Source organism: Polypterus senegalus, chromosome 1 (genome assembly GCF_016835505.1).
Source record: "Polypterus senegalus isolate Bchr_013 chromosome 1, ASM1683550v1, whole genome shotgun sequence".
Lineage (NCBI taxonomy): Eukaryota > Metazoa > Chordata > Cladistia > Polypteriformes > Polypteridae > Polypterus > Polypterus senegalus.
In genome coordinates, this window is record NC_053154.1 from 202006358 (window position 1) to 202031963 (window position 25606).

A 25606-nucleotide genomic window follows, 5' to 3' on the forward strand; every position below is an offset into this window, starting at 1 on the left:
GCAGGTACAATCCCTACACACTTTGTCACAGGGAACAAGTTAAAGTTTACATGGATTTTCTTTTTCCTTACTGTATTTTACAATTCAAACAAGAATGTAATTTCTTTTTCCTTCTAATTTTGTTTTTGTTTTTCTTTGCTGTTTCGCTTTTGCACGATAATGAGATCATTACTCTGCCATTTTGGGTTTTGGCTACTATTTTGCATTCTGTGTGCTGCTAGGAGGCTGTTGCTATATGTACATGTGGTGTTATAGTAGGCTATATGCACTAGTATTATCCAAATTTGGTTTGTCAATTAGCTCTTAAGTGAGGAAGAATTCATTTTTCTAGCAGTTTTTTTTCAAGAGTTTTTAACGTTGGTTTTGGCCTTTGTTTATGACATTGAGTCTGTTTCTGTTTTGGTCGCTGATATTTGATGTGCCTGTTTATGACCTCTGCTTGGTCCTATTCTTCTAAACGCACATTAACCTACATGACATTTAAATATTATTATTCAGTAACATTTTGCCCTTCTTTTACACATTCTCTGACAGTTTGAGTGAATATTTCTCTGGGTATTATGTTGATTGGTGATTCTAGATTTTTCAGATGTGAGTGGGACATAAATTTTACTGCAGCCTTGAACAGAACTGTCTGAAGGTCTGTTCCCCTGCAACCCTGAATTGAATTAACTGGTTTAAGAATATTATGTATATCTTTAGCTTGTGGAAGGTAATCCAGAGTACTAATAATAACCCAAGCAGAAAACAGGGAATATGCATGTAATTCACAAAGAGATAGCAATGAGGATATAAAGTTATTCTCCAGGAGTTGTGAGACAGCAGGGCTTAGCAATGTGTCACCATATCATTCTTTGAACTCACAGTGTTGTAATTACTTGTAGAAGAATATAAATATTAATTTTTTTTTTTCTAGAATAATGGTGCAGTTGTTGCCACAGTAACACAGACTGGATCCCTGTTCACACCAAAAGCTGCCTACCTGCCTCATGAGCTGCTTGGAAAGGTAAGTTTATTTTTGGGGAGGCCAATAGACATTTACAATGAAAGGAGAATTGTATTACCAAGTACAAAATAATTTTTGTAAAGCATGAATAGATTTTTATCTTGTTTGAGGTTGAAATGCCTAGGAACTTTCCCATTTGTCTGAGAAAATATTTGTGTTACCTTGATATGTTTATGAAACTACAGTAATCCCTCCTCTATCGCGGGGGTTGCATTCCAGAACCCCCAGCGATAGATGAAAATCCGCGAAGTAGAAACCATATGTTTGTATGGTTATTTTTATATATTTTAAGCCCTTATAAACTTTCCCACACTGTTAACATTATTAGAGCCCTCTAGACATGAAATAACACCCTTTAGTCAAAAGTTTAAACTGTGCTCCATGACAAGACAGAGATGACAGTTCTTTCTCACAATTAAAAGAATGCAAACATATCTTCCTCTTCAAAGAATGCGTGTCAGGAGCAGAGAATGTCAGAGAGAGCGAGAGCGAGAGAAAAGCAAACAATCAAAAAATCAATACGTGCTTTTGGGCTTTTAAGTATGCCGAAGCACCGAGATAAAGCGGCATTTTTTAGAGGAGCGTCCGTGTCCTCTAGGCAAACAGCCCCTCTGCTCACAACCCCTCTGTCAGGCACAGAGAATGTCAGAGAGAGCAAGAGATACAGAGAGAAGCAAACAATCAAGCAACGCGCGGGAAGCATATCGTATATCATTGAGGAGTTTTATTTAATACGTAATACATGCTCTGATTGGGTAGCTTCTAAGCCATCCACCAATAGCGTCCCTTGTATGAAATCAACTGGGCAAACAAACTGAGGAAGCATGTACCATAAATTAAAAGACCCATTGTCTGCAGAAATCCGCGAACCTGCGAAAAATCTGTGATATATATTTAGATATGCTTACATTTAAAATCCGCGATGGAGTGAAGCCGCGAAAGTCAAAGCGCGATATAGCGAGGGATCACTGTATTAACTTTAGTAATCAGGAAACTTTTATAGGAATTAAACAAAACCTGCTGTCTAGGAGTGGACACACTATGCATTTGTAAAACTGTGGTCAAGTGTTCCATCACTCTTTATTTAATCTTCACAAACAAATTATGAGATATGTCCCATATATGTCATTTGTAAATTTTCTGTTACAAGCTTCATTTAATGAATGTTTATAGAGCTCATATTTTCTCAATAAGTGTGAAAGTGGAGAATGCAGGCAAATTTGCTTCAGTTTGTCTTTGATCTTTCTTCCACACCATCCTTGCAAAGAAGGGAAAAGTGCTTTAGATGAAACTGGCTTAAACTGTTAAAACACTGAGTTATGGAGCAAGGATTTCTTTTTGATTTGGGAGATGTTATAAATACAATATCAGGAACCATTATCAGTAGTCCAGTGCTTTATAATTTTTTGTTGATTTACAAAAAAATAACAATGTACATAGTACAAATTACATTGATTATTGATATTGTACTGTTTGCTAAACTAATGCAGAAATACTGCAACATACTTCAGATTTGGACAGGTGAAAGTTTAATTTTAATATGTTTTCAGTTACAAATAATTTTTTAAAGATAGTTCCATTTATAAAGCCAGCAAACTATACACAAATTTCAAGCACATTGTAGTGGAGACTCACATAATATCTGGGAGGGATGACCATTTAGTCCTTATGCTGTACCCCAAACCCATGAGTACCACAAAATGCATAATTGGTGATTGTTGCTATTGATATTGTAATTGCAATTACATTTTGTTAGTTAATAACACTACAATTGCATGTGCTGTATTCTGTGTACAAACAGAACAGTAAACTTTTTTTCTAGAGAACCACTTAAAATTTAAGATGTAATTGTTAAATGATGGATTGATTATAAATTTTAAGAAATAGTGTTTTACACAGTATTGTTTACAATAAAGATACAGGATACTTATTAAAATATTTTAACTGTTTTTGTAATATAGTAAATACAGTAAATTACTGATGATTCAAGTAATTATTAAATAAAATGTATGTATAAGACTTCTAAAAAAAATAACCATCACCAACCATTCAGGAAAGTAAGCATGTGAATATGATTCTGCTTCATTAAGAAAACAAAAGGTTACATGTGAGTGTAAAATCAAAGGATCACTGTCTAAATACTTTTCAAGTTCACTACCTGCTTACACACAGTATTTGCACATTATCAGGCAATGAACTGTTACCTATGCAAGATATGACCATACTACAACAGCATACAGTGGGTACCATGCTATGCACAGTGTTTAAGTTTAGCATAAAGGGAACAGGATACTCAACCAAACAGTAAGTGCAGCTTGTGACCAAAGCATGAGTGTCTAGTATAATTATTGACAGCAGTTGTGTTTATTAAGTTCACCCTGTTATATGTAATCATGCAGACTTGCTGCTTTCCCTTCAAACCCCTGTAGCCAATGTGACTTTTTAGTATTTGCCTTCTTGGGGGAAAGTATGATATTTGCAAGCATCTGCTTTTCAGCATACATCCCTCATCAATATAATGAACTGTTATGCTATGGCATTATTCCATAGTTCTACTACACTCCAAATCAGTTGTGGTTCTATAAAGTGCCACTTGTTAAATATCCATTTCAGTTTCTGTCCGCCATTTGAAATAAAGTAAAAGTAACACAGCTTTGGGAAAAATATTTGTGGTAGGGTGATGTATCTCTTACCTTGGTAATCATGTGTAAGTGTAAATAACATTTATCTATGTTGTGGACCTAACATTGCTAGGACTTGGTACTGCTTGCTTAGATTAGCTTGTGGTTCAGTTTTATATGGTTTTATACTCATTTGCTGTTTGTAACAGTTTGAAACTGAGAAAGCTTGCTCTGTGACAGAGTAGGAGTTCTAAATAGAATAAAGTAATCACCACTTTTCAGCATCAATACATTGCAGCAGCCATAATTGTAATTGTGATTAATATGTTATTAATTCTGCAGCCCTTCCTACACAGTAATTTTAACAGAAATGTTTTATTCTATACGTTTTTTTCTGAAACTCTGGATTACAACCTCATGCCTCTGTCAGTTAGCCCGTTTACAAAAGCTTCAATAACCTTATTCACAGAAACCAGATTTCTAAAATGCCATGTAATCCCATATTTTGATTAGAGAAATTGGGTTATTGTCTTCTTAGAAACCTGATTACCTGAGGTAGATTTCTCTGTGAATCATCCAATTTACGTGGCCATGTAAAACCATAACTGGGTTACTGTTAAGGATTTTGTAGTCTGTACATGTCCATTGCAGTCTGCCTGTTTCTGTATGTGTATTTCCTTTGCACGTGCTTTCAGCTGGCATAGGTAGAAGCATATATAAGATACATTTCCAGAGGCAATCATTTGGGCAATCACATTATTCCTTCTCCTGGCTTAAATAATTTGTCTCAATATATTAGAAGTCGCTAAATCTATGTTAATGTGCTGAACGTATGGTGCTAATCGCAGCACATAATCTCAGGAGCAGTAGGGTAATGCATTAAAAGTAATGTGCATTAAGTATTCCAGTTACTTTTTAAAATAACTAGTAGCCTAACACATCTTACTGAAGTGTAAATACCTCTGTTGTTGTTATACCATTCTATCCATGTTCTGACAGACAACACGAAAAGCCAGTGATAATGAGAATAGCACCTGGCTGAACCAATCATGTGGCTGGAATAGAGTTACAGCCATATCAGATTAGGTTGATGCACACAGTACTGAGCATAGTAGCAGCTGGAAGCAGCACACCTGTTAGTGTTTGGGCTGCAGCAGCCATTCTTGTAAAATGAGCTCAAAATGTCACTCATGCTTACAAAATGTGTTTTCCTTGCACACAGACTTTTGGCAGTAGTCCAACTCCATAGTGCATGCCAGTACGTCAAGAGTGGGAGTGAGATAAAAGAGAAAACAGAATGTTAACAAAAACTGAAAAAGTATCCGAATAACCAAAGAAGACACCCAGCAGACACAGCCTAATGCTGAAAACTTGAGGACATTGTTGAAATGAAGGGTCTGAGGAATTTGGTAGTGTGGAGATATCTTTGCTATTTAGACTCTGACAAGAAGCAGAGTAGCATGCACTGCAAACTGTGTTGAAAGCATGTTTCCCACAAAGGAAGGTTATGCCATAAATTTTTAATACCAGCTGAAACAGTGTCATCCTTTAGACCTTGTACAATGTAAGACTTTACAGTCTTTGACTCAAGTAAGTGCTGCACCAATGGGGATTTCTTGTGCCTTTTTTGCCTTGGAGTTGGGTTCTGTGCTTTGCTTCCATTATGGAAAAATGTTATGTATGGTTGATAAGCCTGTTTAACCTGATCTTGTACAAGGAAGTGTCTGAAGGTTTCCCATATTTGGCCCAGTTGTCCTTTTCACTTTTTTTGTGATGATTCTTCTTCATCAGTATACAGATACAAATACAGATCTTCCTGTGGGACTTAAATAATAATTTCTGAGCATAAGTTTGCATGTCATTTTTCACAGAAAGGATTAAAAAAAGAGCATTTTAAGCAACATGTCCTGTTAAAGATTTGTAAGGAGGCAACCAATTACTATTCTATATTGGAATAAAGTACAATCTGTGTTAATAGTTGGTATTCATTCCTCAAACATATGGAACAGAAGGTAGGTGCTGCCCACGTAGAAGTCGCACATACTGTATAAGTTTAAGCTTATATGCTTTTCTAGTCAGCAAATTACTGGCAGCTTATCAAACTCTCCCCACTTTCTCACAGTACTTTTTGCTTATCAATTCAGGCACACTGTAACCAAGCAAAGCACTGTGAATGTACAGGCATCTTCTTGTGTGGTTGCAAGCTTTGGGATGAAATAGTTTCCAACAGCTGGCCAGTGAACTTCACTGCGCTCTTTAGTTTAATGCAGTTGCATTAAATCACAGTTTTTTCAAATTATTACAAATCCCTTCTTGTTCCTGTGCCTTTGCGATCCTCTTAAATAAACATATAGAAATGGAAGTTTTGGGTCAAGAAATGTTGCTATTTTGTAGAGCATGTGCAGAAGAGCTGGTGATGAACAGTTTGTTGTCAAGTTCTTTCAGTAATATCTTAGTCTACATCTGAATGGTTTCAGAAAAGAGACCATAGTTGTATCTCTTTGTTGCTATGGCCAATCGTCAAATGGCTGCAACACTGAATTCAGCACTATATCTTGTCTCCATAGACCTGTTTGAGTGACCTTGTAGTGGTCCAGCACCACTAAGATTCACACCATCGATAAGACAGTGATTTATTTATTTTTTTAGGTGGGGATCCCAGGAACGCACCCAGCCTTGGCCCAACTCACACACACTCCCTCACAGAGATAAGAAAGCAACCGGTAATTAAACAGAAATGAAAGAATGTATTAAACAATAATAAACAAAATATAACTATACACTAAAACGATCCCACCCTAGTTCCCTTCTGCTGATTATACAATAAACACAAACAAACCACAAACAAAAACCACATACTATAAAGTCCATGGAAAACAGCAACTGATGAAATGCAATGATGGAGGTAGATAGTCCAGAGATCAGCATGTTGAATGGGAATGTAAAGATAGTCCTACCAGTATTTCCTGATGAGATGAAGACAGGTGAATGGGATCGGGAGCGTTTCTTTCTTCACATGATGACAACAAATCCTCGGACAGTCAGGACATGTGCAGGAAAACACCAAAAAGTCCATAGCCCAAAACCAGATGATCCAGGACAAAAGAAGATTCCACAGGTATCAGAACGGAAGGCAGACAGAAAGGCAACTCCAGACATGAAACACAAACTACTTATTTACTTTTGTATCACTGGCCCCCTTTTAAATGTTGTGCTGGCCTCCTTGTACCCAGCAACCCCTGCACCCTCAATAGATGACCAATCAGAGCCACTGCAGGGACTGCTGGGAATTGAAGTTTCAATCCCCAGTAGCACCGTTACAACCTCATAAGCTTGCCTTGTTGCCCATTATGTTTTAAACACCTGACTAACTTTGTTACACTAGAAAGAAGCTGTGCAACTTTGGGTGCTTTCTCCATAACTGCTGGTACAAAAGCACTTGAAAGAATCGTGTTAAGAATGTGGGCACTCCAGTTTAATCTGGTATAGCCATGCAAGGCATAGATTGAGTTTCCACCTCAGTCAGTAACATTCAATTCTAAAAGCTCTTAAGTTTTTCAAACAGTAAATAAAATGCCAGTGTTTTCATACATTTTAATCATGCTTTCTTCAAACAGGGTCACAAAAAGCACCCTTGTAGCTCTAATTTATATAATGTTTGGTTAGGTTAGCAGATATAAAAGAGGGTTTCTTAAACTTGTCCGTCCAAATGTCAGTTGTGGCAGCACACTCATAATTATTAATGGTCTCTAGTATATCATATACAATATCCTTTCTCAGTTTTGCTCTTTTTCTACATTGTACCATGATACAGTTGTTGGGTGAGGCAGTATCTCTTTAAACTTCTCACTTTCCAATTCTGGTTGCTGTGTCAACCAGGGCACTGCTCAAGTTGAATATGCCCCACACCAGACACTGTGTTGTAAAGCCCTACATCTTTGCAAACAAAATCTGCATATTTGTCCTATGCTTTGCTTTTAGTGTTAGTTGTTAGTTTTGACAAGAATGTCAGTTTAGTTTGACCCAATCCTACTGCACATGTGTGATACTTTAAACCTTGATTTTTTTTTCCATATTCCTCAGTCCTACATACTGACTCCTTTGCAGGGCTTAGTCACACAACCAAGAAGAAAATAGTTTGCTGCGTGCAGTCCAGAAACCTATAAATAAAGCATCAATTTGACCAATTATATTTATGAAACACAAGAAACCTATCACCGGCTCCAAGCTTATTTTCAGATTCTAAGTTGCCAATGCCAAAGTTTTTATTTTTTCTTATTGTGTAGTTGAATGTCTGAGTAATTTGCAAAAAAAGAACTTCAGAAGATTACTTGTGCACCTAAATGCAGCTTATTCAGAAGCCAGGTTTCTGCCTTACATTAGTTATTCCCCTTAACCCAGTTATGTGTGTTCATGTAAACACGCCAATTTAAGAAATTTTTTTTGTCAATTATGTCTACAAGAAAAGCAATGGACATCTCGAAGATGGTGGATTGGCAACATGAGTCCTTGGAATCACTTCATTGACTGAATATTGAGCAATAATTTGCTTTAAATTCTACTTTTCAGGCATGTACTACAGGGATAACAGAAGAGCATAGTACATTTTAGATCTGAAATAAAAATCTTTCATCTTGATCTTACTGCTTTACCAACTCCAGCACAACAAAGACACAGCTTCATAGAAAAAAAACTACAAGGCCCACTGGCTGTCTTAGAGGATCACAATCAAAGATGCAATGTACATCTTACTAGGCTGCCAGATGGTGCGGAATGCTCTGACTCTTTTAATTTTATCACTTCTAACCTACCAATTTGATTTCCATCACTCCAATAATGTGGACTCACTAAGTGTTCTTTTAAGATCTGCAGTCAGCATCACACTCTGTTACTTTGATTATGAGTCTGCTGTCACTGATCAATAGAAAATATTTCCAGCTTCCAAGAAGTCTCATCCTTTAAAGTAAAGATACTGTCTGGAATCTTTGTCTCTGTTAAGTTTGTCTTTATCAGTTGGTAGGGTTCATAGTTTTCAGTCATTTTAAATGTATATTCGTATTAAAGCTGTTTGTGTGTGTGTGTGGTGTGTGTGTATATATATATATATATATATATATATATATATATATATATATATATATATATATATATATATATATATATATATATATATATTGGTTTTATAAATTGTTGCTCCTTGGGGATAAGGGTTTTTGTCACTGTGAACTGTGCTTCCTTGCTTGTGAAAGTTCATAAGTTGAAATAGTAAAGGAAGACTCTCTTCTATTAGTGTGGGCAGCTTGCATGGACCATCTGTACTTAACCTGTAGTTTTCTTTTTTTATTGGTGCTTGGGCAGGTAGTTGGGGTTCGAGCCCCATGTGAAGGGATGAGATCTTGTTTCAGCGTGGAGTGGGCTGCTTTTTGAGTTTCATTATGTATGTTGCTGCTGTTATTCATCTTTTTTCTTTTGTTTATTGTTTACAGTTTTTCTGTCATGTCAATGGCTGATCACACTACTGCTTTGTGAATATATGTGTAGTTTAACCTCTCTCATTGGACATACTGCCTTGAAGTGCTAGATCATGTGGATACTGATATCACTTTTTTTAACCATCATAGGGTACTGGGTGTGATGATGCTTTGTAATAAACAATATTATGTTGTGATTTTATTACTCTGTAATTTATCAATTAATGCTTTAGCAGGTGATGACAAATGCCCCTTTCCCTGTATTCTCACTGATATTTGCAGAAGGAAAATACTCTTCATTACATCTTATGTTATCACTCTGTTTGATCCGGCCGTCTTTTCAAAATTTGTTAAAGATTTTCCCTAATGCTCTGATTATATGATCTTCTTGGGCATGGATGCAAATGTTGTTATAAATCCCACCATTTGAAACTAACTTACCATTATCAAGCTGTTAATCCTTCTGCACAGGAATGCACCTTTTCTTATACCAAGACATAATCTGAATAGGCTATTTTTGTATTTTTCTTTCTCTCTTCTCTGTCATAAATTAGCACTTACAGGAAAATAAAACTGTTTTATTAAATTTTGTATGTACTCAGATAATGTATGCAGATTATTTCACATCATTGAGTTAGCACCTATTTTAGAATCTCGTGCTGTGTTTTTGTCATTAGGCGTTGAGAAAGATTTTTGATCATCTAAACTGGTACTATCTGTGGACATTTCTGCTTCATGCGGGTTTTAAAAACTGCTTTACTGATATGATTCAAACTCTTTATTTTTTGTCCTTGGTACTTACATCTTCTGTATTGCGAGAGGATCTTCCCAGGTCTGTCAAACTTTCTTCACTCCATCTCTCAGGCTTTTGACTATACCAGTACGTAGTTGTAATGAAATGTCTCCTATTTGTATCAGAGGCTTCTTGAATGATATTTCTTTATATGCAGGTGATATTTTGTTATTCTTGAATGATGCTAACACATGTATTATACATACTCTCTTTGGTGTCTCCAACACACTCGTGATGCTTCAGTATATTTTTAATGAATCTTGACAGTGCAGGAACAACTTTCATGCTTCAGTCTGCCCTCCATCTTATTGCTTCGCGCCCTCCCCCACCATAACCTGTATATGAGGGAGGAGCGAAAGCTTAAGATTCGTCAAAAATTTCGATCTCCAGTTTTTCCGACAGATTTTGATGTTTGAGGGTCCCCTGATACTGAAAACATCGATATCATAATGGATGTGTGTCTGTCTGTGTGTCAAAGTTTTTTGAGGATGGTCTAGAGCTAAAACAGCTAGATAGATTAGTAACAAACTCGAAACTTAAGCCTGTTATGAAATGACGATGTGCTGATTAGTTTCTGAGCCAAGTCGTGCAAGAAAAAGAGGCACTCTAGAGGAACCCTCAAATACCGTAATTCTGCAATTAATTATGAATTCTTCTCATCAATTGCTATTGTAATAACCTATATTTTTTGATCAGAAAGATCAGTATCAGAGCAGTAAATAATTACTGAAATGTTATGTAATAGTTCTGGTAACTTGATTCCTATGGCGCAAATCCTGCTGACGCTCACGTCCAAAGTTTTTTTCTTTTATTTTTCATTTGTTTTCAGCTACAGTCAGCTAGTAAAACAAATGGTGTTTCTCTACAGTTTGATCTTTTATAACCTTCTGTATATCTCTGCCTAACTATTATCTCTTCAGATTAGGGACCTGTCTCAGCTATCTACTTTTTATTATGTAAATACTGTTATAAGCCTGTTCCTTTTATTTCTTTTTGGACTACAGGCTTTCTTATTATTCAATCGATAATTTGAGAATGTATGTATATTTGACTTCTAAAACCTTGTTTTTTGATTAATTTTTGTTGTTTTGTGGCTTGAATCTTCTTTAGGGCTCAAGGGTGGAGATTGTATGGGCTATGATTTCATCAAAGTTGTACTATTTTTGTAATTTGAAATATTTTGATTATTTTAATTGTTTAGAATTTGATCACAAAAATGAATGGTAATTAAAATGTAAGACGAAAAAGAATAACATAAAACAGACACAGAAAGTATAGCATTGAAACTCCTACCAAAATACACTATTCATTATACAGTAGAACCTCTGGTCATGAATGTTTCAGAACATGTACAAATCGGGTTACGACCAAAAAGTTCTGGTGGCGAACAGAAACACTGGCGGCCAGTTTCCCTATGCGCGTTCGTAAGCACCAATGATTTCCCATTCTCCGTTTTCCATTTTCTTTTGTTTGCGTATACAGGGCCTAACAAAGCAGCTGATGCTGCAAAAAGAGTTACAATGTTAACCAAGCAGAGTCCTCAAGTGCTGGAAGAGGTGGAAAAACTGTTGCTAGTGTGGTTGAACGAGAAGCACCTTGCAGGGGATAGCGTAAGCGAGGCAATCATAGGTGAGAAAGCAAGGAAGATTCATGGCAATTTGCTGAAAAAAATCCTTCTTTGAGTGGCAAAGGTAAGGCATTTAAAGCCAGTAGAGAATGGTTTGAAAAGTGTTTACATCGAGTGGTTAATAAGCGTCAAGCACAAATTATCCATGTTAGTTTTCTCTGTTGTTCAAAGGTTTTTTCAGTGTTATGCAATGTTTTTACATTTAGTTTACTACTAGCAGAATACCCGCGCTTCGCAGCGGAGAAATAGTGTGTTAAAGAAGTTATGAAAAAGAAAAGGAAAAATTTTAAAAATAACGTAACATGATTGTTAATGTAATTGTTTTGTCATTGATATGAGTGTTGTTCTCATATCTATATATATCTATATATATATATATCAAAATACCCGCGCTTGGCAGCGGAGAAGTAAAAAGAAAAGGAAACATTTTAATAATAATGTAACATGATTGACAATGTACCTGTTTTGTCATTGTCATGAGTGTTGCTGGCATATAAATATATATATATATATATATATATATATATATATATATATATATATATATATATATATATATATATATATATATATATATATATATATATATACACTAATAAAAGGCAAAGCCCTCACTCACTCACTCACTCATCACTAATTCTCCAACTTCCCGTGTAGGTAGAAGGCTGAAATTTACCCATAACATTGTATGTAAATACAATTAATCCGTTCCAGACCATATGAACTGTATGTAAATATATATTTTTTTAAGTACAAAAATAATTACTTATACCATAGAATTCACAGTTTAATCTATACTAATAAAAGGCAAAGCCCTCACTGACTGACTCACTGACTCATCACTAATTCTCTAAGTTCCCGTGTAGGTAGAAGGCTGAAATTTGGCAGGCTCATTCCTTACAGCTTACTTACAAAAGTTGGGCAGGTTTCATTTCGAAATTCTATGCCTAATGGTCATAACTGGAAGGTATTTTTCTCCATTAACTGTAATGGAGTTGAGCTGCAATGACGGGGGCGGAGTTTAGTGTGACATCATCACGCCTCCCACGTAATCACGTGAACTGACTGTCAACGCAGTGCGTAGAAAACCAGGAAGACCTCCAAAAAGCGCTTAAGAAAACATGCATTATATAATTGAGAAGGCAGCGAAAAACAATAAGAAGTGAGCGAGTGACATATACTACCATATTCATGAGTGTTGCCAGCTCGGAAAGAAAGCACGGTGTAAACCTAAACTTTAAATTAAGTTCATAGACAGGCTACCGCTGGCGTTTCACATACACTCAGGTAATGCGTTATACAAGTTTAATGAGAGGACGCAGGATATAAACGAGAGTTTTGATCACTTTGTAACTAAGTTAAAATTGTAGGTGAAGGGGTGTGCTTATGCAAATTCCGAGACTGTGTTTGTGGGTGATTGACAGTTAAGGCGGGTGGGGGAGTCACGTCATCATCTCCCTCCCACCTCATTTTGCTCTGAGCTGAGCTCCGCGGCTAACGCTGTCTTCTGAAGCAACTTCCTCAGACTGCCACCAAATACTCACAGAAAAATCCACAAGTTAATACACACGCTGTCTCTATAGAGTTTCTACACACTGAATCCTCCAGGCACTACTTACAAAAGGTCACATTGACAATCGTGTTACGTTATTTTTAAAATCTTTCCTTTTCTTAGCACAAGCACAGCCGAGAAGCTTCGATGCATGTGCTCCATAACGCGTTAAAAAATAATGCATTTAATCACACTTTGCATTACAAGCAAAGGGAGCTTTTGTCAATGCATGATTTCCTGGTACACGGATTACATTGATCAGCATCCCGATTCATTTTACCCTCGCACCACCTTAGTTTGAGAAGAAGTATGAAAAATATGAGGTTAACACAGAAAAACAGATCACCAATTCAAGCTTTATGAATAATCGATTCGCCATCAATAATTGTTTTGGTAAAGCCATCCTCCTTCCATTTTATAATTTTTCCGCCACTAGCCATGATTAAATGAACGGTAAAAAGTAAGAGCAAAGCGAGGGTGACTTATTTAGGCAGGCATATATATGACAGCAACACTCATGACAATGTCAATCATGTTACGTTATTATTAAAATGTTTCCTTTTCTTTTCATTACTTCTTTAACACACTACTTCTCCGCTGTAGGCTGGTATTTTGCTATATATATATATATATATGAATGACCTCCAAAGAGCGCTGAGACTTTTGATATCATGAACGTGTCTGCAAACTGGGGTCTCCTGCCCAGCAAAAGTCGAGCAGCCAGCGCGTGCATAGCTGTGCCAGCCTTTGAGACGCTGACTGCGCTTCTGCCTTAAGTCAAAGTGAGCACTTTTAATTTTTTTCATCCTCCCCCTGCGCTATAGCCCAGACAAGTGCAAACACGGACCCCTTTTCTACACCACGGCAAAATAATATTAAGGCGATTCACAATCGAGGCGAGGCACAAATTTGAACGTTCACATAGAAAATGTAATTTCAATGTACCTGTACTTCTTAAAACGTTAATGTTTTACTGTTTATATATATATATATATATATATAGATAGATAGATAGATATGAGAACAACACTCATATCAATGACAAAACAATTATATATATACACACACACATATACTATGGGGTGCCAAACAGGCAAATAAATTGATTTTGTGAATATATAAACTCGCCGTCAGAATATATAAAGTCAAAACTTTAATATATAAAGTCATTCCCGAATATATAAAGTCAAAAGTTGAATATATAAAGTCAGCGTCGGTATACATAAAGTCATTCATGATTATATAAAGTCAGCATCGGAGTATATAAACTCATTCCTGAATATATAAAGTCAAAGTCAAAATCTATTGATTGAAACGACTCTGAACTGAACTAAGTGAACAAAAACGTATTCAGAAAAATAAATTAAAAAAACACTGTTCGGTTAATGTTTTGAAAATGATGCATGTGCCCTGCCCAGGATTGGTTCCTGCCTTGTGCCCAGTGTTGGCTGGGATTGGCTCCAGCAGACCCCCGTGACCCTGTGGTCGGATTCAACGGAATTGGAAATGGATGGATATTCCAGTGCTTACTTTATATATTCCGACGCTGACTTTATATATTGAAGTTTTGACTTTATGTATTCCAGCGCTGACTTTATATATTCCAACACTGACTTTTTATATTTAAGTTTTGACTTTATATATTCTAGCGCTTACTTTATATATTCAAGTTTTGACTTTATATATACCAACTCTGACTTTATATATTCAAGTTTTGACTTTATTTATTCCGACAGTGACTTTATATAATCAAGTTTTGACTTTATATAGTTAAATGTAGTCATCATTGCATAACTTTTTCTTTACCATGGAAATTTAAAGACTGAATTCAACTTCCATTCCTAACAAAGATATTTCTGGCGACTAAATAGAACCTACTTATATCCAAATTCAAGCTATTGAGCTGTCACCTGCCTGCCTGAATAACTCACTCTCGCTTCGTTCTTTCTTTTTTACCGTTCATTTAATCATGGCTAGTGGTGGAAAAATTATAAAATGGAAGGAGGATTACACTGAATATGGCTTTACCAAAACAATTATTGATGGCGAATCGATTATTCATAAAGCTTCAATTGGTGATCTGTTTTTCTGTGTTAACCTCATATTTTTTCATACTTCTTCTCAAACCAAGGGGGTGCGAGGGTAAAATGAATCAATGTAATCGGTGTACCATGAAATCATGCATTGACATAAGTTCCCCTTTGCTTGTATTGCAAATTGTGATTAAATGCGTGATTTTTTAACGCGTTATGGGGCACATGCATCGAAGCTTCTCAGCTGTGCTTGTGCTAAGAAAAAGTTATTTTAAAAATAACTTAACACGATTGTCAATGTGACCTTTTGTAAGTAGTGCCTCGAGAATTCAGTGTGGAGCAACTGTAGAGACAGCGTGTGTATTAACTTGTGGATTTTTCTGTGAGTATTTGGTGGCAGCGTCACAAAGTCGCTTCCGTAACACTGCGTGCGGTAGATGGGAGCTCAGCTCAGAGCGAAATGAGGTGAATGGGAGGGGAGATGATGACGTGACTCCCCCACCCGCCTTAACTGTCAATCCCCCACAAACACAGTCTCTCGGAATTTGCATAAGCACAGCCCTTGACCTGCAATTTTAACTTAGTTACAAAGTGATCAAAACTCTCGTTTATATCCTGCGTCCTCTCATTAAACTTGTATCCCGCATTACCCGTGGGCATGACAAACGCCAGTGGCAGCCTGTCTATGAACTTAATTTAAACTTTAGGTTTACACCTTGCTTTGTTTCCGAAGTAGCAGCACTCATGAATATGGTTGTATATGTCATTCGCTCGCTTCTTATTGTTTCGCTGCCTTCTCAATTGTATAATGCATGTTTTCTTCAGCGCTTTTTGGAGCTCTTCCTGGTTTTCTCCGCACTGCGTTGATAGTCAGTTCACGTGATTACATGGGAGGCGTGATGATGTCACACGAAACTCCGCCCCCACGGTAAATGGAGAAAAATAGCTTCCAGTTATGACCATTATGCGTAGAATTTCGAAATGAAACCTGCCCAACTTTTGTAAGGAAGCTGTAAGGAATGAGCCTGCCAAATTTCAGCCTTCTACCTACACGGGAACTTAGAGAATTAGTAGTGAGTCAGTCAGTGAGGGCTTTGCCTTTTATTAGTATAGATTAAACTGTGGATTCTATGGTATAAGTAATTATTTTTGTACTTAAAAAAATATATATTTACATACAGTTCATATGGTCTGGAACGGATTAATTGTATTTACATACAATGTTATGGGTAAATTACGTTCAGGTCGCATCCAGAGTTTTGGAACGAATTACGGTCATGACCAGAGGTACCACTGTATAAAGAAAAATGTTATCCTTCACATTAAAAAAGTGCTCCTTAAACTGTCAAAAGAGAAATTGTCTTGGATCCCAGCTTTTTACTTCGTCTACCTGCTACAGAACACTACAAAGGTTTGCCAAAGTGTACTTAATTGCCAAGTGCACATCCAGTCCAACGTACACCTAGTGCTACTACTACATAGCACTGAGAAGAGAAAGAAACCACAAAAACATGGCCATTGCCACACAATGCTAATACTACTAATATTAAAAATCAATATAAACCACATTAGTGACCACTCAACATGTATGTGCCAAACTAAGCATATTCATCTTTACGATGTGATTTCAGTGCCAGGACTTAAATTAATGTGTCTTATATTGGTAGGTAGATCATTCCAGAGTTTGGTTTCACTATAAATATGCCTTGAAGCCTATTGATTTTGAGCAAGTTCATTTCAATTGATTGTGCTCTACACAAATAGCTGTGCTTTTGTGCACATTTATGCTCCAACTGCAGCACCATTGGGAAAGGAAAAAATACAATTAACAAGATATGATTCTTCCATGTCATTTCTTATATAAAATTGGAATTAAAACTTAAATTAAACTTAAATGTGATGAGCATAACCAATTTTATAAACTATTAACGGTGGAGTCAGATTTTAAATGCATCTAAAAGAAAAATATGAAAATGAGGTGTCAAAATGATTAAAATCTGTTGATTAGGAAAAGAGTACAAAACTTGTCTTTAAAACTCCTTTTGAGCACCTTTGTCTTAATAATCAAGAAGTTAGTTACATCTTACCCTCCAGATACTGACTAAAATTCGGCATATGAAATAGTATACTTGTGAGGGAAGAAAGGTGCAGTAGGCACCATTAATTTTATTAGTAAAAATGCTATTTTATCATAAGTATTGTCCGAGGTAATTGTCTTTTTATAGGCACTTGCATTCTTTGTGTTTGAATCAGAACTGAAAATTTGAACTTTTGACAATGACAAACCCCACGTCATGCTTTAAAGACAAAAGGAAATAAGAAAAACATTCTAACTCTCTCCATTTTAAAAAATATACATAGCAGTATACACATTGTGCAACATGTTCAAATTAATTTAGAGTTCAGGCAGTTACATACTAAAAACTCTAAACAAATGTGTTGACCTTCCCACATGTGTGTTGTCTTTCAATTGCATCTTAAAATTGTCAAGGGTTACCCATCTATGTATGACATGCAGGAAACAAAAGAATATGCCAAGTGATGTTACCATTTCACCTAAGGTGTATGCAACATGAAGAAGTGAAAAATGCAAAGATGGTAAATGTCAAAAATCTAGTTTAGAGACTTAGGATACCATTGCACACTTATTTTTACAAGCTGCTTTCTGAAAATTATTTTTAAATTCCAAGCATGTTAAATATAGCACAACCAGTAAGGCTCCTACAGAGAAATAAAAAGATACCACTTAAACATATTTTTGCTTTATTTATATTTTTTTCAAGTCAACTTCTGAATTTATTTATGCTGCTTAAATGAATTTGCACACAGATTTGTTTAACACATGTAAAATTACAGCAAGAATAAAGTGCTTAAAAGTGTTTATTTGTTGTCTCCTCGATTTTACATAAGATATGTAAAACTCCATAGCTGGGACATAATATTAATAAAATAAATACATGTGCCCATGTGAAATCTTCTCTTAAAAGTTCTGAATGTCTAGCTTTTGTTCTGGGCAATTGTTAAAAATAATTTTAATGATACAAAAAGTTGATCATATTGGAGAATATAATAGCTGCTTGCTTTCTTGCTGTATGTGCATTATGGCCCAAATACACAAAGTATTTGACGCTTTATAGTGACTATCTAATCATGAGTGTGTGTTTTGTTTATTGCCCGACTAAAGAACATGAGATTTCTAACAGGGGGATGCATGTGAAAATTTTCCTTTTTTTTTAAAAAAAAAAAAAACATTTTATATTAGAATTCCAGTCTACTGTATAAACTTGATCATATTATCAGTTAAAAACTATAGTTTCTAATAATACATCGAGAAGCGGTGTCTACATTTATCTGAAAAATATATGCCTATGAATGTTGTTATTAGAACATTGAAAATGTGAGCTTTGCTTTGAAAATGTTAGCACTGACTGATATAAGGGGCTGAGTTTCTGAGAATGGATATTTACAGTTCGGTGCCTCTAAAAAGTATTCAGCTTTTTGGAAGTTTTAACATTTTATTGTAACAACAACAACAACATTTATTTATATAGCACATTTTCATACAAACAGCTCAAAGTGCTTTACATAATAAAGAATAGAAAAATAAAAGAGACAATAAGAAAACAAAATAAGTCAACATTAATTAACATAGAATAAGAGTAAGGTCCAGTGGGGACAGAAAAAACAAACAAAAAAAAACTCCAGACGGCTGGAGAAAAAAATAAAATCTGTAGGGATTCCAGACCATGAGACCGCCCAGTCTCCTCTGGGCATTCTACCTAACATAAATAAACAGTCCTCTTTGGATTTAGGGTTCTCACGGAAGGACTTGATGATGATGGTGGTCACGTAGACTTCTGCCTTTTAATCCATCCATCATTGTTGGAGCATCATGAAGCTTTGAGTAGGTGGAGGTGGCGCAGGCCACCACCACAAAGAAACCGGAAAAAAGAAACAGAAGAGAGAGTAGGGGTCAGTACAGATTTTAGAGCCACCATGAATAGTTATTATGATGAATTGAACATACAGAGTATCAGGATTAAGTTAAATTAAGTTAAATTGAAGTTATAAAAAGGCCATGTTAAAGTAATATGTTTTCAGCAGTGTTTTAAAGTGCTCTACTGTATTAACCTGTCGAATTCCTATTGGCAGGCTATTCCAGATTTTAGGTGCATAGCAGCAGAAGGCCGCCTCACCACTTCTTTTAAGCTTTGTTCTTGGAATTCTAAGGAGACACTCATTTGAGGATCTAAGGTTGCGATTTGGAATATAAGGTGTCAGACATTCCGATATATAAGATGGGGCGAGATTATTTAAGGCTTTATAAATCATAAGCACAATTTTAAAGTCAATCCTGAATGACACAGGTAACCAGTGTAGTGACATTAAAACTGGAGAAATGTGTTCGGATTTTCTTTTCCTAGTTAGGATTCTAGCAGCTGCATTCTGCACTAGTTGCAAACGATTTATGTCTTTTTTGGGTAGTCCTGAGAGGAGTGCATTACAGTAATCTAGTCGACTGAAAACAAATGCGTGAACTAATTTCTCAGCATCTTTCAAAGATATAAGAGGTCTAACTTTTGCTATATTTCTTAGGTGAAAAAATGTTGTCCTAGTGATCTGATTAATATGCGATTTAAAATTCAGATTACAGTCAACAATTACCCCTAAGCTTTTTACCTCCGTCTTGACTTTTAATTCTAATGTATCCAGTTTATTTCTAATAGCCTCATTGTATCCATTATTGCCAATCACTAAGGTTACAGTTTTCTCTTTATTTAACTTGAGAAAGTTACTATTCATCCATTCTGAGATACAAGTCAGACATTGTGTTAGTGAATCAAGCGAATTGTAGTACAACTTTGAATCACTTTGCATAGCTCACTTTTTTCTTTGATGTTAAAGTGGTCTAATTTAATTACAAATATAATCACAAAATAACTGCGTAAGTATTCATTCCCTTCAATATGAAATGTCCAACTCATTACTGGCGCAGCTGATTAGTTTTAAAAGACACATAATTCATTAAATGGAGACCACCTGTCTAGTCAAGGGGTCTGAATTGATTTAAGTATAAATGTACCTGTATCTGGAAGGTCCAAGTTGTGATGAATCAGTATTGGGACCTAACCTACACACAATGAACAAAATAGAACACTTCAAGCAACTCCTTGAAAAGGTGATTGTAAAGCACATATTGGGGGATGAATATAAGAAAATATCCTAGTCTTTGACTAATCATTGTAATCAAGTTAAATCAATCATTAAAAAATGAAAACAGTATGGCACAGCTGTAAATGTGCCTAGATTAAGCCATCCACAAAACCCGAGTGATTGTAGAAGAAGAAGATTAATGAGGGAGATCATTGGCACCAATACCTATGATATCTCAAAAGGAGTTGCAAGCTGCATTAGCTGAGAATAGAGAGATAGTGCATACAACAACAGATGCCAAGGTGCTTCACCATTCTTAAATTTATGGGAGAGTAGCAAAGACAATGCCACTGTTTAAAAAATACGTATATATAATCACAGAAGGAAAGTGGTACACTCTGAAGTCAGCTAGACAAGTATTCTATGGTCTGGTAAGTGTTTTGGTCATCAGACTAAAAATCATTTTTAGCATAAGCCAAGAGGTTGGGAGGATGCACTGATTACGGCGCATTGGCACACCCACCACACAACGAACCACCCGGACCCAAGTGCATCCGTGCAACAGGTGACACCTCAGCACCATACTGGAAATGTGTTAGGTTTGCCCTGCAAGTTGGAGGACCTACTTGCAAGGCTGGATGCAGATTAACGTCATACCCAGGATGCTGCAATTTCAGATTAAAGGCCTTGCTCAAGGGCCCAATGGAGTAGAGTGACTTCTGACGTTTAATGGGATTCGAACCGGCAACCTTCTGATTGCTGGTGTGGATCCCTATCCACCACTCTGCCCAAACACTGCATATTATCAAAAAAATACCATCACCACCATGAAGCATGGTATCATGTTGTGGAGATGCTTCTCTGCATCAGGCCCTAAATGGTTTGTAAGGGTAGAACCTTTAATGAATACAGGAAAATACAGTGAAATCCCAGAAGAAAACCTGATGCAGTTCGCAAAAATGCTTTGGCTTAGGAGACCATTTATTTTCCAGCAAGAGAAAGCCTCTCAAAAGTCTTTATGATGCGAGACATAAAAGCCACCTGTCTGCAGTCATTAGGTGAAGAGGTGCCTGTCTTCTTTGAACAGGAGCAATCCAGGTTGTTTTCCACAGCAGTGGCACTTTATGGAGCCTTAGGGACAAACAGAATAGGTGACAGATATTACCACAAAGATGGTTAGCACAGGACTTAAGACACTACTTTTTTTCTTGCAGCTTTTCCTGTGTGCAGCTTTCTCAGTTGTTTTAGACAGCCAATACTGATTGTCATCACTGGCCATTCCAGTTGAAGTGCTAGGAGTTGTTGATATAGGAATGATGTTGGGGGATTTGTCATTGGAAGAAGGAGGCATTTAGATTGAAAATCTATTTAGAAATTGGTTCAAGGTGTTAACTTTATGCATATTCCCTTCTGGAACCTAAGCCCTAGAGTACTTGAGTTCAGTAACTATGCCCAGTCCATTCCAGACATCTTTCATGATATTCTGAGTGAGTTTGTTTTCTATTTTAGCCTTGTAAGCTTCCTTTACTCAGTTTTTTCTTTAGCACATACTATGCATCCTCCAGAGCATCTTTGTTATTGGGGTTATATGCTGCTTTTCAGTTTCAGGAGACCTTTTAGCTCCTTGGTAATCTAGGGCCTGTTGTTTGGAAACTATAGCATGGTCTTTCAGGGCATCATTGTGTTGACACAAAAGTTAATGTAGTCTGTGATGTTGTGATTAGCTGTTGTTCTTGCATATTCATTGAGCATGATAAGGCTATGCCTCCTCATTGCACTGTTTTAAACACTACTGACTGACAACTGTTTTAAACCACATTTTAAATATTTAGAGGCTCCTTTGTAACACTGCCAGTGTTACAAGACTTTTAGGTGTTGTGTCCAGTGCCCACTAGTTCCATTAGTACACCCCTACACACTGTTGTGCTTGTTGTAAATGGCAATTTAGTTTGTCCTGTCACCCACAATGAAAAGTTTCAAGATTTTCTTTTTGTTTGTTTTAATAACTGTAATACTGCTTTAACAACACTTAATATGCCGCTAAAGACATTTTAATTTTAGTTATCTCTGCCGATACACACCTTTTTTCTGTCCCCCCTGGCCATTGAACCTTACTCTTATTCGATGTTAATGTTGATTTATTTTTTATAATTATGTCTTTCATCTTTCTATTCTTTAATATGTAAAGCACTTTGAGCTACTGTTTGTATGAAAATGTGCTATATAAATAAATGTTGTTGTTGTTGTTGTTCACAATAAGTTATAATATAGATAGAGCTTCTTTTGTAATAAAAAAAAAAATATTGCACTTTCTGCGCATTGTCATTTTTTCAATTGCAATTTCAATTTTTAATTGTTTTGTACACTTAAAAATTGAATTGACTTCCAGAAGTGCAGAACTGTAAAATAATGTTTAGTGAGTACAATGTGCCTCTTGATGAAAAAGAGCTACTAAATTAGTGGAGATTTCATGAATCTGATTACACAGTGTTGGGCAACTTGGCACAAGTCCTGTGCATTCCAGAGACAAGTGTGTCTGCAAAAAGAGTTTTAAGAGTTTCCACAGCTGGTAAAACTTTGACTTCAAGGAGACGTCCACTGACATTAAAATATTTAGATCAGTAGTTGTTCTTCCAAGAAAAAAAAATCAAACATAGAATAAAATAAAAGGAAATACATTTATTGTATTTAAATGTATGAATTGCTTATAATCAAAATTTGTCAGTTGTGTTATATGTTTGTTGTGCTGTTCTGTCTTATGGTAATGTACTATATCGTACCATGAAGTTGCTATCAATAGCCAGTACTAGTCCAAATGTGCAAAGCTGATAGAGACATGTGCACACATTCTCAAGGCTGGAATTGCTGTTAAAGGTGCACCTACTAAATGCTGACTTTAGGAGGGTGAATACTTATGTTGAAAATTGTGTTGTGTATTCAAAATTAATTTAGATCAGTTTGCAGAGATCTGTTTCCTCTTTGACATTAAAGAGTTTCTTTGTGTTGATCAATATAAAAAAATTAAATCCACTGGTATTTAAAGTTGTATTATAATAAAATATGGAGACCTCCAAGGGTTGAATATCTTTTATAGGCACCGTATCTTAAAGAACTTTGATTCATATGCTCCCAGAAAAGCTTCTCATTTTATCAGTGGCTGATATTAGTTGCCCTTTAGAGGTAAGGTGAATTTGGAACCTCTAAATATTATGAATGTAATCCATTGATGTACAGCAAACCTCCATGAATCTTTCCTGCCTTAATACAAGCTTTAATTGAGATGAGAATATGTTAACAGCTCTCTCTGATTATCCCATCATCGGTTTTATTTTTACCAGGATGGCTTTGATTTCTTGGATCCTTTTCTTCCCATTCAAGTCACTGGGTACAGTGAACGAGAGTTTGAAAGCTGTTATCAATATTACAAGGATCGTCACTGGATACAACACGAGAAAGGTGCAAATTTTGCTGTTTAAATACTGTGCTTGTTTGTCCACTCATTTTTGAAACCTCTAATGAATTTTGGAGTTCCATGGTTCCTCTGCACATACTGGCTAGTGAAATGGATAGAAGGAAAGATAAAATTGAATTAAAAAAAATGATACTATTGAGATATTTGCCATTGAAAGAAATAACATTACACTGGAAACAGCTAGGGCTGATTTAGGAACTAATGCTTAATTGTTTTGACATAATTCATTTTGTACATTAGTAGAAATGCTATAACAAAATTGGCATTACAAATTGTTTCTATATTTTGTGCGTTTACTGAAATTTGCAAATAATTATCGTAAGTCTAAACTGCTATTTACTTCTGTCTTTTTTTTTTTTGCTTCTCTTTTTTTTTTGCAGCACATACAGAAAATGGTAAAAAAGAATTAATATTTCTGAGCAATAGGAACCCAGCAGTCTTGGAAAGAATTTGTTCATTCCTCTGATTATCTGATGAACATTCTCCATGAATCTATGTAGATCAGTTATGGTTAGAAAACCAGCAATCTGAATTTGTATTCGCCGTATGGACATATTATATTGATGGATGGAATTCGTTTTTCATGTTTCCCTTTGATGTACGTGCTGCAGATTGTAGAATCCTAGGCTTAAAGGGACACTGCAACACAACAGATGTCTTTGTTTAATTTAGCCTTCACCTTTCAAGTGTAAGTCATTGCAGTTGTTATATTTTATATAAGTAAAGCAATATTGCAAAACCTTTTGTGTGAGTATTTTAATTTTAAAATGAAAGTTTGAGTTCTTCCAAGGTAAGTGTGTAGATTTCTAAGCAGCTTAACTTTTTCAGAAGTAGCACATTCCCAGAATGTCTGTTTTGCTCCAGGTTGAGCACAACTGTTCAATAGAAAATGTTTTTAATATAATTTTTACTTAGTTTCCCCAAACATTGTTTTCATAGCCTTGCTAAGTCCTCTAATGCTAATTGAAAAAGTTTATTATAAACAAAGTAACTTTATAAAATAACATACTTAACAGACCAATCATTAAATATTGGTAATACTGTTTCTTGGTGTCAGTATTTAATTTGTTCATGTTCAATAGAATCTCATTATGTGATGTGAACTACAAAGCAGAATATAGTTTTTATTTTGTAATTGTAGTTCACTCCTGTCTTTCTGAAACACAAGAGCATGTATCAAAATCAACATATGTAATTTGTTTTGTTGTATATGTAGTTACCTGTATTTCTTAATTCTGATGAAAGCTGTATGAAGAAAATGAACGATTTTCATAGAAATAATATTTTAAAAGTTACAGTGGTGATATACTGACATCGAAGGAGCATTATATTGTATCTGAGGGTTAAAATGAGTGATAACAGAAGTCACTGTTAATCAATTTGGAAATCTGAAGCCGAGATAACAAGAGGAGTGTGCCATCTAAGATGACAAGTGAAACTGTAGAAAAAGCAGAAGAGCCCATTGGAATGCTGAAAAAAGAGGATACTTGACCAGTTATTGCATACCAATAAAGCACTCAGAGAAGGTGAGTATCACAAGAGGGAGAAACCATGAAACTCACCAAGGGCATAAATTTCTCATTAGCAGTGTCATTTCTGCATTAAATAAAAAGCATCCCTAAACAATTTAACTTTTTATTGTAATATTTATAATAACCTTCAGCTTAGACATTTTTTTCCAATTTTATATCATGTGCTTCATGCAATTACCTATCTAGAAGTGTGGTGCTTCCTATAGTAGGTGAATTTGTCTTCTTGCCTGATACTGATAGCCTCTTTCCAGCTGAGGGACAGCCTGAACTTTCCAGTTTAATGATGGGACTTTGAAGTTCATTGCCCACATTAAAATGCCACCAACCCCCCAAAACATTTGCACA

At 35.8% G+C, this 25606-nt stretch overlaps 1 protein-coding gene across 1 annotated transcript in view; it reads left to right on the forward strand.

The window, feature by feature from the left end:
* Nucleotides 1-24470, forward strand: part of dap3 (death associated protein 3) — a 118168-nt gene extending 93698 nt beyond the window's left edge. Inside the window, exons 11-13 of the mRNA XM_039767316.1 lie at nt 917-1006; nt 23596-23713; nt 24110-24470. Coding sequence (XP_039623250.1) covers nt 917-1006; nt 23596-23713; nt 24110-24195 — 294 coding nt within the window. The 3' untranslated portion in view covers nt 24196-24470. The remainder of the gene's footprint in view (nt 1-916; nt 1007-23595; nt 23714-24109) is intronic.
* Nucleotides 24471-25606: the final 1136 nt, after the last annotated feature.